The sequence below is a fragment of the Camelina sativa genome, chromosome 12 (genome assembly GCF_030686135.1).
Source record: "Camelina sativa cultivar CO46 ecotype springtype chromosome 12, ASM3068613v1".
Taxonomy (NCBI): domain Eukaryota; kingdom Viridiplantae; phylum Streptophyta; class Magnoliopsida; order Brassicales; family Brassicaceae; genus Camelina; species Camelina sativa.
In genome coordinates this window covers 5,681,257-5,695,905 of record NC_141891.1, presented here as the reverse complement: position 1 = coordinate 5,695,905, position 14,649 = coordinate 5,681,257, and the positions used below count along the sequence as shown (strand labels likewise).

Below are 14,649 nucleotides of genomic sequence, written 5' to 3'. Positions count from 1 at the left end.
CTAATGAATAAAGACAATCTTCCACACACAAAATGGTGATGGTCTAGTCATAGATGTAACACAGTAAAATTTAAAACATTTCTATCTTTTAATAGGAGTAAATACATATATCTACTTTTTTCTTTCCTGTAATGAATGGACCATCACAATAGCTCAACTTATATATGTTCGAGTCTTTAGTACTCTCCGGAGAAACATTATTTGGTTATTTATATTTGGTTTGTTTACTTTGGAGTTTTGGTCTGTGGAAAAAGAAAAATCAAACAAGCAAGAGAAATCATCTTTTATGAACATATATTAGTAGAAGATAAGATAAAAACGACAAATCAAAACTAAGAAAAAAAAAAGTATAACAGTAGACGGAAATCCGAAAACACTGCTGTTCAAGATATGAATGTTTGATTTCTGAGGAGTCGGTCCATAGATTTAAGCACTATAGTCTAAGAAGCCAGCCAATCTTATCTCATGACTCATATATAGTCTCATATATATAAAATTTTTGGATACATATACAAATCATTTGGAAAGAAAAATCTAGACAGATTTTGAAAGGATAAATGTAAAATAAAAATTGCATGAGAGAGAGGGCACATGTCCCCTTTTAGCCTTCTGTTCTTGAAAGGGAAGCCAAAATAGTTTCACTTGTGTATTTTCTCAGCCACTGTTCTTATTTGGGACCTCCCTTCAAATAAGTAACTTTTTAATATATATATTTTACGTGTCAATTTCTGTATCTCGTTCTCATTATATTTCTTTTGGTATATTTCATTTAAAGAGAGAAGAAGAAGAAGTTCCAAATTCCAGCTGTGAATTTAACCCTTTCTCGATCGAAAGTCTATTTTGGCGTTTGTTCTGTGACCATCCTCTCGCGACGTCACCGTTTTCATATCCATGCAAAATATTTTGAAGATAATATATATCTTTCCTCACTTTTCATTGAATATATCTACCTTTTATATACATATAGTATAGATATATACATTTCTAAGATTTGATCGAAACATTTTTCTGTTTTGATAAAGATTGAAACAATTCTATGTTTTAAACCGAGTAAAATACAAACAAAGATACAGTTAAATAATCAGGTCCATTCCACGAAACAAATTTTATTATTATTACATCCTGCATGATTATAACTAATTTTATTTTATTTCTTTTGGCATTATTATTGTTGTTGTTGCTGCAATATTAATTGATTTTGATGATTGTCAGCATCATAATGAATATGAAAAATGGGGAAACAATATACTATACCATTTGTACTATAGGTCAGACTTTCAACATTAATTCTTGATCAAGAAATTGGTGGGAATGTTACCTTCTTTCATATAAATTGTCCCCTACCAAAAGTATATACCATAATGCATGACCAATAATGATGGATTACGTATAGGCCCATCGTTGAAACCAAACTTCTCATTCATTAATGTATTTTTTATTTATTTATTGAGATTTTTCATAATTATTTTCAATCGGATTTAACCCTAGATTTTTTTTTCACCCGTTCTAGTACTATTGCATTGATAATGTTAGCGATAGCATGATATTTGAAAGACATTTTTTTTAGTTGCATCACCGCAATTTGACTACTTATATGGGTTAATTAGTTAATGCATCATATGCTAATCTCATTTTAATACAAGTGACATATTAATATGTCTTAAAACGGTTTACATTTATTGGAGGACAAATTTATATTGGAACACAATATACATACACTATATATATATATATTTAAGAGGCAATACTATATGTGAACAGAAATGAATTGTTTTAAAAACAATTATTGGAACGTGTCAATATGAAGGTGAGAATGGAGAATATTTTTTAAAAATCAGAGGCTTACTAGGGCGAGGCCCCCTCTATGTCGTGAACGCTCACAGGAGCCTTACTTATTTTATCTCTTTGCTTCAAATCTTATCGACGGGAAACTTTTATAACCCACAGAATGATTGTATAGATCACAAACCAATAATATACTGTCATTACACATAAGATTTTACGAAGCTTATCTCTTACAACATACTGTCATTTTGTTTTTTAATGAATTCTTGTTATTATAATTTAAAATAAACTAACTTAACGCTGATTTCTTTTCAAGAAGGGCATAAGAATGGGGTTTAATATTAGATTTCCTAAGTTTCTATTCTTCATTTTTCTAACAAGTTAACTCAGAAAATAAATACTGAATTATAGTTATAATTAATATATCAGCTTTGTCAAAATTTTAATTAATATATCAGCTTTGTCCAAAAAAAAAGAAGCACATATTGACATGACAACTCCTTTATATTTTTAAACCTTTTCATATACTTTAATTACTGTTTACTCTTCATAAATTATCATTTTAATTTATGTAATAGCAACCCCCAACTGCATGTATAAAGAATAAACATTTTGCAATTGTCAACATTACTACAAATCTATAGACGTATATACAATTCGTCTATGAGGAAGTTAGTATATATTTTCGTTTAATAAATTGGTTGGAAAGGTCTTTAGTCAAAGAAAAGCCATTAATAGCTGAAGATTTAAACTCATGGTGAACACATGTTTCTTAACTTACAAACAATTTACGAAGTATATAAATCTAGGACTTAAGTTGCTGTTTAGACCTAATTTATTCACCGGATGGAGACAAACATGAAAATAACGGTTAAATTAATTGTAAACCATGCATGAATTACATATATATGGTACATTTGGTTTTTGTTTGGATTTTAATTACATATATATATATATATATATATATATATATATTAGTATTTTTTTAGGAAACAAAAAGCATACATGTCCAGTAAAATCTTCATTTAATATATTTGATTAAATATCATATTGATTTATATATCTGTTGGAAATATAGTGTATTTAACGGAAATAAATTATAATATATATTTTTAAAAAATATACATTTTATTGTGAAGAATAAAAGAGAAGACATTTATTTTTAAAAAATTCAAAATAAAAGAGTTAATAAATATAAATGCAAACAAAGTTTTCGTGCCAAATGGTCGTTTGAAAAAAGATTCGAGAATTCACGTGTACTGAACTTGCATGATATATCTTAATCGAAATCTAATTACCTTAAAAATATAGACGTTACATTAAACTGCCTTTAAATTAAAAATGTATAGACAATACAGTCATCAATATTGTCTATCATACCTAGATTTTTTGTTTTTTTTGTTTATCATATAAAGGTTTTTCAAATATTCAAAAGACCTTTAACACCAATGTGAAACAATAGTAAAACTAGCTTGGATTAGTATACATACAGATCAGTATATACAAAATATACTTAAATTTGTTATATATTATATTCATTTTTGTAGTTAATAATAACTCATATGCGTACACTAACAAATTTAAATTCGGATCAATACAACAATAATATTAATACAAATCCTTTTTTTTTTTAAGATTTAAGAGTAGTACAAATCATTGGATGCTCTAGAGTCTGGACATAATAATGTTTTGTGTAAAAAAAAAAATATTTATATCTCAACCAGATTTATAAAACTTAAATTTTTCTTGAACTAGTAGTTACTCAAAAAAATCGATCGGATTTGGTTCGTATATACACTTATAGATTGGTAATACATATCGGATACAACATCTTCATATATGGTCCACAAGTAATTATATAGGGTAAGTAATTGATTCTAGTTTATTTTTTTCCATTTTATGTCACAAATCAGTCGTATCCAAAAAGAAATGGATACATTGTCAATTTACTATTAATGTATTATCCATAAAACTACTATCAGAAATTTCCAAAAAGTATATTAAATATACAAAAAATATACATAAAAAAAGTAGCTTAGATTCTTTTTCATGAAATTTTTTAAGAAAAAAAATTAAAAATGAAAGGAAAAAAAAAGACTGCCAACTCCTTTATTAAGATGGTAAGAGAGAGCTCTGAGATGAGAGAAGAAGCACCAAAAAAAAAAAAAAAAAAAAATCTCTCTTTCTCATTTCTCTTAAAACCTCTCTGCAGACTCTATCATCAGAGAGCTCTTCACGAGAGAACTCTTTCTCTTTCCCCATTTAAGATAGAGATATCAAATCTTTCTTAATCTTCTTCTTGATTCATCCATCATCATCATCATCATCATCATCACCGTCATGTGTAACTCATCAACAACAACAACCACCACCGGTTCAGAGAACCAAGAATCTCGAACCGGAATCTTCCTCGATCTCTTGTCGATCAATAGCTACGAACCCACAAAGAGAAACCTCCGGCATTGCGAGAACAGAGGATCTCCTCTAATGGCAGAAGCTATAACAGAGGCTAAATCTCTCTTCACGCTAGCTTTTCCGATCGCCGTGACGGCTCTAGTCCTCTACCTACGCTCAGCGGTATCAATGTTTTTCTTGGGCCGACTTGGCGACCTCGAATTAGCCGCCGGTTCACTCGCCATTGCCTTTGCTAACATAACCGGTTACTCTGTTTTATCCGGTTTAGCACTTGGTATGGAGCCACTCTGTTCTCAAGCCTTCGGTGCTCACCGCTTCAAACTCCTCTCCCTAACCCTTCATCGAACCGTGGTTTTCCTCTTGGTTTGTTGCGTACCGATCTCGGTTCTCTGGTTCAACGTCGGCAAAATCTCGGTTTACCTTCACCAAGACCCCGACATCGCTAAATTAGCTCAGACGTATCTCATCTTCTCCCTCCCTGATCTCCTCTCCAACACTCTTCTTCATCCCATCAGAATCTACCTTCGTGCTCAAGGCATCATTCACCCCGTAACCCTAGCTTCTCTCTCCGGCGCTCTTTTTCACCTCCCCGCTAATCTTTTCCTAGTCTCTTACCTCCGCCTTGGTCTCACCGGCGTTGCCGTCGCTTCCTCCCTCACTAACCTCTTCGTCGTAGCTTTCCTCGTCTGCTACGTCTGGGCGAGTGGTCTTCACGCGCCTACATGGACTGACCCGACCCGTGATTGTTTCCGCGGCTGGGCTCCTTTGCTTCGTCTCGCGGGTCCGAGCTGCGTCTCCGTTTGCTTGGAGTGGTGGTGGTACGAGATCATGATCGTTCTCTGCGGTTTGCTCGTGAATCCAAGATCGACGGTCGCTGCTATGGGCGTTTTGATCCAGACGACATCGTTTCTTTACGTTTTCCCGTCTTCTCTAAGCTTCGCCGTGTCCACTAGGGTAGGTAACGAGCTTGGAGCGAACCGTCCCAGGACGGCGAAGCTATCGGCCATGGTGTCTATCGTTTTCGCGGCTGTTACGGGGATCACTGCTGCGGCGTTTGCTTACTCCGTTAGAAATGCTTGGGGGAGGATATTCACCGGAGACGAAGAGATTCTCCGGCTAACAGCGGCGGCGTTACCGATATTAGGCTTATGCGAGATCGGAAACTGTCCACAGACGGTGGGATGCGGCGTAGTGAGAGGAACAGCACGGCCGTCAACGGCGGCGAACGTGAACCTCGGAGCGTTTTATCTGGTGGGCATGCCGGTGGCTGTTGGTCTCGGGTTTTGGGCCGGAATTGGGTTTAATGGGCTTTGGTTAGGACTTCTCGCGGCGCAGATTAGCTGCGCAGGTCTTATGATGTACGTTGTGGGGACCACGGATTGGGACTCGGAGGCTAGGAAGTCGCAGACGCTAACATGCGCCGAGACTGTAGAGAAGGATCTTTTAAAGACGGTGGTGGCGAATACTATAGGGGACGACGGTGAGTGCGATGAGGCTGAGCCGTTGATTCGCGTCACGGTGCTTTATTAAATATTAATTTCCCAAAAAAAAAAAAATTATAATTATAATCCTATAATTATAATTTTATTCCCATCTCTCTTTACATAGAAGGAGAAAGTTTTGTCTTTCTTGAGAATTTAACATTTTCTTCTCTTTTTTTTTTTTTTAATTATGTACTTAACAATTTTTTTCTTTTTCTTCTCCTTATTTTTTTCGATGCCCTTATGATTGGCCGTTTATATGGAGTAATTTCTGAGTTTTTTGTTTTTTCTTTTCTTATACATATGCCAAATACTTGAATAAGTTCACATGAATGCAAAAATAATCACATGAAATTTTATAAAAATGTAACAACTAAAACATTTAATTACACCCAATCTGAGACAAAAGATGTTGGGACCATATAGCTGGAGCGACAGAGAATTAATTCAAAATTAGATTATTTTTAAAAATAGTTTGTAAGTTCAGATAATATGAAGTGAAAGATTTCACTGTTGAATTATAGAGACAGACTTATTTTCAAGGAGAAAAAAAAAAAAAAAGTCTTAATAGATAAGAAAAATGTGTTAGGGAGGTGGGATGGGAGGGGGTGATAAAAATAGGAAAGGGAGTAATATGGTAATTTGGAAAAAAAGTGGCAACCCTGTGGGAAACAAAAACTTGTGTCTCAAAGATTCAGACAGGTCTGAATGAATGTTTTGGATTCCCTATAGACTAGAGAGTGCTGTTTTGTTCAGAGATGAGAGAGAGAGAGAGAGATATCAAGTCCCAAGGACCATTGTATTGCATCATCTCATCTCATCATATCTTTCTTTCCTACACTTTTTATTTTATTCTATCATAAAATTATTTTATCCATATAATTCTGCATTTCGATGGCTATGATTCCTATTCCTATATATATATATATATATATATATATATATATTTTCCATATATAAGATTTTTTCTAATTTATATTTTTCCACGTTTTAATAGGATTTTTTTTTCTTTTCATTTCAGGACCATAGAGAAATCTGGGAAGGGACATTTTATATAATTCTACACTGTAAAAAAAGTAATTATGGTAATATTCAGTATTTTGTTTGTGATTCCACATTGAAATTTTAAACGAAACCATTATTAAATAGATATTTATAGCAAAGTATAATTTTAAACTTTTTATGAAAGATAGTAGTTTTTTTTTGTTGTGTACAGTAAAAGAGAGTATTAATTTTGTGTTATTTTCAATAATTAAATATTGTATTTTCTCCTTCCTTTTCTTTAAATATTTTTATTAGTGGTGCCAGGAAAGATTTAATACAATGATTTAATGCTATAGTTCATAATTTTTGTCAGTGCAATAATTAATTTATTAGTACCACATCCCTATTTTTTTGCATAATTAGCACCACATCCCCATTTATAAGTTAGATAAAAATAGAATGCACAGCTGCGATCCATAATACCTACTGTACATCATAATGTTCTTATATATACATATATGTAATTCTGAGTACCATAGTTTACATTGGTAATGCAGAAACGTTTTATAATATTTCATTGAGTTGTAAATATAATTTGATAATTCACACTAGTATTTAATAAAAATGATGGTACTGCCTCCTCTCAGAATAACTTCGTACTACTAAAATCTTATGTGACAAATTGGGTACCAATTATTGAACTACTGAACTTATCCTCTGAAACATAATTACAAAAAAAAAATTTGGGGAAAAGAGGACAAATTTCGAAAATAGTGGAACTGTGGAGGAATCTTTTTAATTTCTCATTCAATTTCAACAAAGTGCAAACAAAATTTACAGGAACTATTTAATAATTTCATACCAACCAACTGAGAATTAATCTTTAATCACGAGGAAACATAGATTACACACATAAACATAAATATGTATCGTAATAGTTTAATAGATCACATTTTGCAAACCGAAGTGTTAATTTTTTTTTTTTTCGAAAATCTACAAATAAAACTCTCTTATTGTGGTCTTTATTTGGCCACATCTCCATGTACAGTCTTCTGACAGAAGCATATATCTCCGAAATTTTCATGAACCTTCATCATTCGGGTGATAAATAAATAGTATAACATTAACAAGCGTTGTTTACCAAAAATAAAAGATTTCAAGCGTTGAATGCTTATAATTCAAACCTTATTATAGCTAGCTAGCTATATAGGTGTTATATATAGAAACTATAGACCTATTTCCTCAGGTTTTCCTATTCTTTGAATCACCTAGAATGCAAAAGATTCCATTTTGATGAAAAAAGAATCTAAGCTATGAAAAAGTGTAATAAATGGTGAAAAATATATAGATCAAGAAAGAAGAGAAAGGTTGGAGCCAAAAAATAAAGAAGAAGTTAATTTTCACTCCCCCAAAAATAGATAACATTTGTGTGGGGGAGGGAGGGAGAGAGAGAGAAGACAAAAGTGGTTGAGAGAGAGGGAGAAAGTGAAGAAGAAGCAGAACAGTGGCAGATGTCCCACAAATTAAGACAGAGCACAAGTTATATAATTGGAGTGTACTGCTCACATTCCACACGAGGGGGCCTCCCTTTATTTACTTACCCTTCACTTCTTCTCACTCACTATTTATTAAATTGACCTCTATGTTTCTTTAACAGAGAAGTAAGAATATCACAATGGATTAATTAGTTCATCTATATCTTCCTTTTTGCCCAAACTTACTGCATGCATTTCCAAGCTACCAAATAGTAAGTTTGGGCACTCTTTCTCCACAGCCGGTTTTAAAGATTTTGCGGCCAACAACAATGCACTGATTAAAGATGTAAATTGCAATGTTATCATTTTTACATTATTCTTAGATATGTTAGTTATCTAAGTTTTAATAATGTAAGAAAACGTTTCTACATGATACTTAACTATCCACATATATATACATATATATATATATATATTTGTTTAGACCAAAAAAGATCTATTGAGAACGACTTCATTTGTTTGAAGAATCTTGTAGAAGACATAATTACACGCACGGATTAAACAAAAAAAAAACCATTCTTGTGAGTGTTCTCTAATATGAAGAATCTTATATACTGGCGAAACATTAGTTAATCATATCATTGATTTTGTGTCAACTCTTTTTAATCATGTATATGTTTGACACTTGAGTGCTTATAATGCAATTGTACTAGTTCACATTCTTAATTGAATCCTGCAAAAACCTCTCAGTGCACTAATGATAATGTAAATTAATGTATGGAAACTATTTATTAATATGATTGGGGACATATCCATCTAAGAACCTTGGTGGATGCTGTTCATTATAAATGGTGGGAAGCTATATATATAATATTACACATGGAATATATGTATATTAATGCATCTATAAGTCTTTCGACAAAAAAATGTATCTATAAGTCAAAGTTATTTTATAGCTTATCTTGCTTAGTAGATCAGCCCAACCTCTATATATAATTATTGATAAATATCTAGCCACTCAAAACTATATATATATATATATATATATCAATCCAAGTGTATCTATATGTGCATGAGCATAAGCAAAAGCTATCTTTTCATGTCACATGGGTTCCATTTATGGTAACAATCCATCCCAATTTATAGCCAATAGTGGACAGACATGTGATAACAAGACCACAAACAAAAACACATATTACAAAATTAAATAATGAATAAAAGTGAAAGGACATAAACTAAACCACCATGCTATGAGAGACCAAAACACATGCACATACATGGGAGCCTACACAAGCATGTATTGGCGAATGCCCTAATTTATTTGTCCACCTTATAACCAACACTTTCACAATCTCATACCCATCTTTGTCCTATAATTCCCAAAAATAAATAGTAAAGAGGTGAGATAACCCCATTTTAAGAAAATCTTCTCCACAAAATCATTATCTAACATTTAAAATTATTAAGAAATTTAAGTTGCAATTGGTGATATCGTACTTTCAGGCAAGCTAAGGTTATCCTAGACAAAATCTTGAGACTAGTTTAATCAAGATTCAAACATGTACTTACGTGTTATGGACCTATCTTAGGGTTTTATAAATGAAAAACTGTGATAATATATGACATAGCAGTGATGTAGATTGACTTGAATATATATAACGTCCATGCAGACGTCATATATATGCATGTATGGTCCATCCATGAATGAAAGTAAAAGTTAATATAGATCATATTCCACATGTAGTTAACTTGAAGATAATTAAACATTCATCATATCATATATTCGAATTCAGTAAACTACGTTTAGTGCAATAATTCATTTATATCAGAATTTGGAACTTGCATCGACCACAAAAATTCTGCAGTGATAAAAAAATATGAGGGGCGACCCAACTTGGTTTTTGTTCTGAATTTATAAATTTTATTTAACTCAAATTCACGATATAAATTTTATATAGATACTTACATATTGCAAGTTGCATGTAATATCAAAAAAATATGGATGTATATTAAGAAGATGTCATAAGTACGATTCATGAACACATGACTTGCCTGTGGGACACTCTTTTCTCCACATGTTTCCCTTTTCTTGCTCTTTTTAGGGCTTTTTCACCAGACCTTTTGTTCTTTCTTTCCTCAATTCACATGTCTTGATTTTGAAATATGTAGACCCAATAATTTGACTCTCCTTAATTATTTGACCAGCGCACGATTTAACCTTCAAGGGCAAAACAAACAAATTATCGAGTATGACAAATAGAAATGTTGTTCGTTTTAATATGTCCATGGAGCTAATTAGATTGCATCTACTAGATCTTTAGTTTTGGTTCATTTACACTGTAAGCGAACCAAATCAAAAGTGGGATGGAGCCTAGAGTAATACAATATAAGACTACACTAATTACTATCTAGTTTTAAGTTAAAGTCTATGAATCGTATAATAACATGGTATCACATCCTGGTTATTGCACCAAGTGGTCCAAGTCCCAACCCAACTAAGTAATGTAGCCATATGTAGCCGATTTTAAATGGATTAGGGATCTCACATGCATCAAAAGAATAAACTCGCGTAAAATTTAGTTTAAAGAAAAGCGTGGAGATTAATATAAACATAAGAATTATCAAGTTCATACACCAAACCAATCTCCTCTGCGATAAAGCCGTATTGATGAGTTTCACTAATTGGTGTAGAAAACCGATAATTTCTTTGTTAAAATTCTGTTGGAGCTGATTGTAGTTACACTTGAACAAGAAATCATATAGTCTATGCTGGTCACCTTTGGTCATGCATGTGACGTCTCTCTCGCTTTCATTTTTCGAAGATTAAGAGTTTCTATCTACACAGTTGGAGGTTTTAGCCGATTTCTAGTAGTCTGATGTCTTAAAGGATATATGAGTATAATAAATCCAAGATTATTGTTCCACATAATTGTCTTCTTCTATGGGTTTTAGTATTAAACATATCATAATACGAATCAAATGATACATTCTTCCATAGATATAACATTCTCCATATTAGTAGTTGGTGGTAACTTTCGTTTTCCATTCTCCATATTAGTTGTTTAATAAAAAAAAAAAAAAAAAAAATCTCAAGACGCAATCGGGCCATTTCAATGACTTACTTAGCCCATACGAATTTAACTTTACCAGTCTTGTTAAGTTTGACACTGCCTAGTTTGATGAACAAAAAAGCCCATATTCCTAGGGACTATTTACTAGAAGTGGTTTGTGTTCTTGACTTCTCGTTTATATGTGTCTAGTGGCTGCATCATATTCTAAATTCAAATCTACAAAATTTTAAGAATGTAAAAAAAAAATTCCACAGTTAGACGAGACTAGACACGCATGTTCATTAGAAGTAAATCATTACAAACGCTGAATCATGAATATACTAATCAAAATTCAAGTCCGGCAGTGAAAGAAAAAGGTCTTACTAATCGATGGATTAGAAAAATCAAAAACTCAAGTGAGAACCGAAATGGACATTACCCGGCATAGTCTTGGACCCAAGCCCATGCCAATTTTATCTTACAATTTTTTTTCTTTTATGATATCCAAAACCATCAACAAGCACACAACCACATTGATGATCCCCAAAAGCATATAAGGTTCACGTGCAAAATCAAGGTACCCAAATAATTGATTTACTGTGTACTCAATAATTGATATCTTGAAATACAAAAAGAGAAAAGGAAAATAAAATAAAATAGAACGTCGAACGAACAAGTGTACGTCGTATTGAAGAAGAAGAAGGACCGCAGGGGAAAGAAAGAGATTGACAAATTCAAATGACCGAAGGGGTGAAGACTTTTTACTTCCATAATTGTATAAGAGATACGTGACCTCACTCTAGATTCTCTTCTTTTATCTACTTCTTTTTATCTTCTCTAGTTCAAACTTTTGAAATAACATTTTTGTATATAGCTAATCCACTATATATAACATTGGACTGCTCTCTCTATCACTTTTTTACACTTAAGTTTCGCTTTCACACATCTTTAAACTAGACGTTGAATATTAATTCACCGTTTTCCATTTGAGTTATAATTAGAAGAATATGATAAAATTGATAAGACAAATATTCTTTTTGTTATATTCTTGAAAAATAAAATTTAAATGGGTTGGTCTCAACTCTCAAGAACTTTCGTTTTCGACTTTACCAAATTTATACAGAGTTTTGGGTCGTAGAAAATGACAAAGGCTGTGAACTAACTTGACATGTTAGGGCTCGTCTACTGAGTGGAATCAGTACTACTGCCTGCAGGATCTGTTTTATGTAAAACAGAATTTTTTTTTTCTCTTTTATTTTAATATTTTATTTCTCTATAAGAGGATCATGATTTCAGATGAAATATGCAATGATTTCGACTATATAGGCTCCAAATAAATAACGCTCTGTAGCATATGGATGCAACATGCCATAGTTTGGAGTTTTGGACTATGCTATATATGTTTTGTAGCAGATAATAACATTATCAAATCACATCACGTTAACCATGGAACGATAGTCTAGTAATCTAGTTAATAGATACCAATATTTTTTTCTTAAAGATAATTTATTTACCATCATACTATAAAGATTAATTTACGAAACATTTGGATTTATATTAAACTAAGGAGAAACATAACTTTATAACCATTATCTGCTTATAAGGCGGCCAAGAAGAGCGTTACGTTCTCCTTTTCACTGTTTTTTACTGCCAATTTCTTCTTTTATCAGAACTTTATAAAAAGTTAATCAAGTTGGATTTCCAAGGCGTATGCATATAGCATAATATGTAGAAACAATAGACAACACATATGCATAATTTATAAGAAAAATATTATATCACCAAAAAAATCCGAAGCAAAAGAATATACAGTGTCCAGCTTTATACGTTAAATACATATATTGGCAACAATTACATACAGTATATGATTTGTTTTTATCTTTCATGTTTCATCACATAGACCCAAGTGATACAATTTTTAGTTAGAAAATTTTCAATGGTAGAAAAGTGTAATAAACAGAATGATTCTTTACTACGGTGATTCAGTTCCTCTTGTCTTATTCACCTTTTTTTTTCAGAAACCAAAATACTTTTCTTGATCTAATTAAAAAAGGAAATGGGTAATTGCATAGGAATGTCAATATGATTACGCAAACAACTTCTGCAGATAAGAAAAGTTTGCAGAAAATGGAAAAGCACCTGTCTATGATAGCTGTCTTGAAAGTCTCATTATTTCAAAAATTATGTACTTATGTATTTTTCCAAATTTTAATATATATATATATATATGTGCTTTTGTTTATTTCCAAGAAATCCATTTGAAAAAAAATTACGAATCCAGAATTTTTCAATGCAATATTAAGTTCCATATAAACAGAAAATGATCATAACTATAAATTTTTCTTAGACCGTATTTTTTTTTTGTTCAACTGATTATATTATATTAGTGATTATGATCCCCTGAGAAGATTTTACAAGACCTTTTTCCCCAAACATTCCTATTTTTCAACCCCAAAAAACAGGTTTCTCTTAATTAACCTATTTCTACCAACCCTACTTCCAGTTAGATAAACCTGGTTTATACAAAAGAATGGTTAAAACTAAAAACCATTTGGGCTGCTAGAAACGAGAAACAGCTATAGAGAGGATTTAACTCTTTCATCTTCGAAAACACCATGAAGCCAAAAGGGATACCCGGATGCTACATACGAATGTAGCCGACCCTCACTTGTTACACTGAGCGCAATGAAATGAGCTCCTCTATTAGCTGAAGGTTTCTCTGCTACCACCCTCCACTGTTCAAAAAGTTCCAACAATCTTACCAGTTCTCCTGTTTCATACGAGAAAGAAGGCCATGCTTTTGGTCTCAAAACACTACTAACCCATAAAGCATTTTCCAAAGCAAAAACCACCTTCCCACATTTGTGACTGATCATGCTTTCCATCGCCCATCGTGTAGCTAGAAAACTTGCCTGATCTTTACTGGTCACCCCTGTAAATGCCGTTCGACTGTGCAAAACCACCGTACCTTTGTCATCCCTCAAAACCCATGAACCACCTGCGAGTTGGTTTCTTCTAGACCATGAACTCCCCACATTACATTTTAGCCAAGTCGTTGAGGGAGCTTTCCACCTCTCCTTTGTCTTCCCTGTACTCGGAGTCGGGTTTGTCGAGACCACCCCTCGAGTTTCTTCCACCGTACTGACCGAAATCCTCTCTTCTCCATTTGAGTCCAATCTTTGAGCTACAAACCATTCATCCACATCCTCTCTGATTTTTTGCACTGATTGAAAGGGGGAAAAACTTTTACCTTCAAAGAAAAGGATATTCCTGTTTTTCCAGATTCTCCAAATGATCCAAGGGAAACTTTTTCTCAAAAAGACCGACCATTGATTATTTCCTCTGTTTACCAGGAGATGTTGCATATTCGAATAAACAGATCCTTTATCAAAACCATGCTCAGGCGAAGGATAATCTGAAAAGGCCCAGACCTGTCTCGCTCCCACACACTCAAATAGA

General features: G+C 32.7%; 1 protein-coding gene across 1 annotated transcript; it reads left to right on the top strand.

The window, feature by feature from the left end:
• The first annotated feature begins 3,928 nt into the window (after positions 1 to 3,928).
• LOC104774621 (protein DETOXIFICATION 51) lies at positions 3,929 to 5,966 on the top strand. Its single transcript, XM_087477765.1, has one exon. It carries the CDS (start codon positions 4,126 to 4,128, stop codon positions 5,728 to 5,730), a length of 1,605 nt encoding a protein of 534 aa, XP_087333891.1. The 5' UTR covers positions 3,929 to 4,125; the 3' UTR covers positions 5,731 to 5,966.
• The last annotated feature ends 8,683 nt before the right edge of the window (positions 5,967 to 14,649 follow it).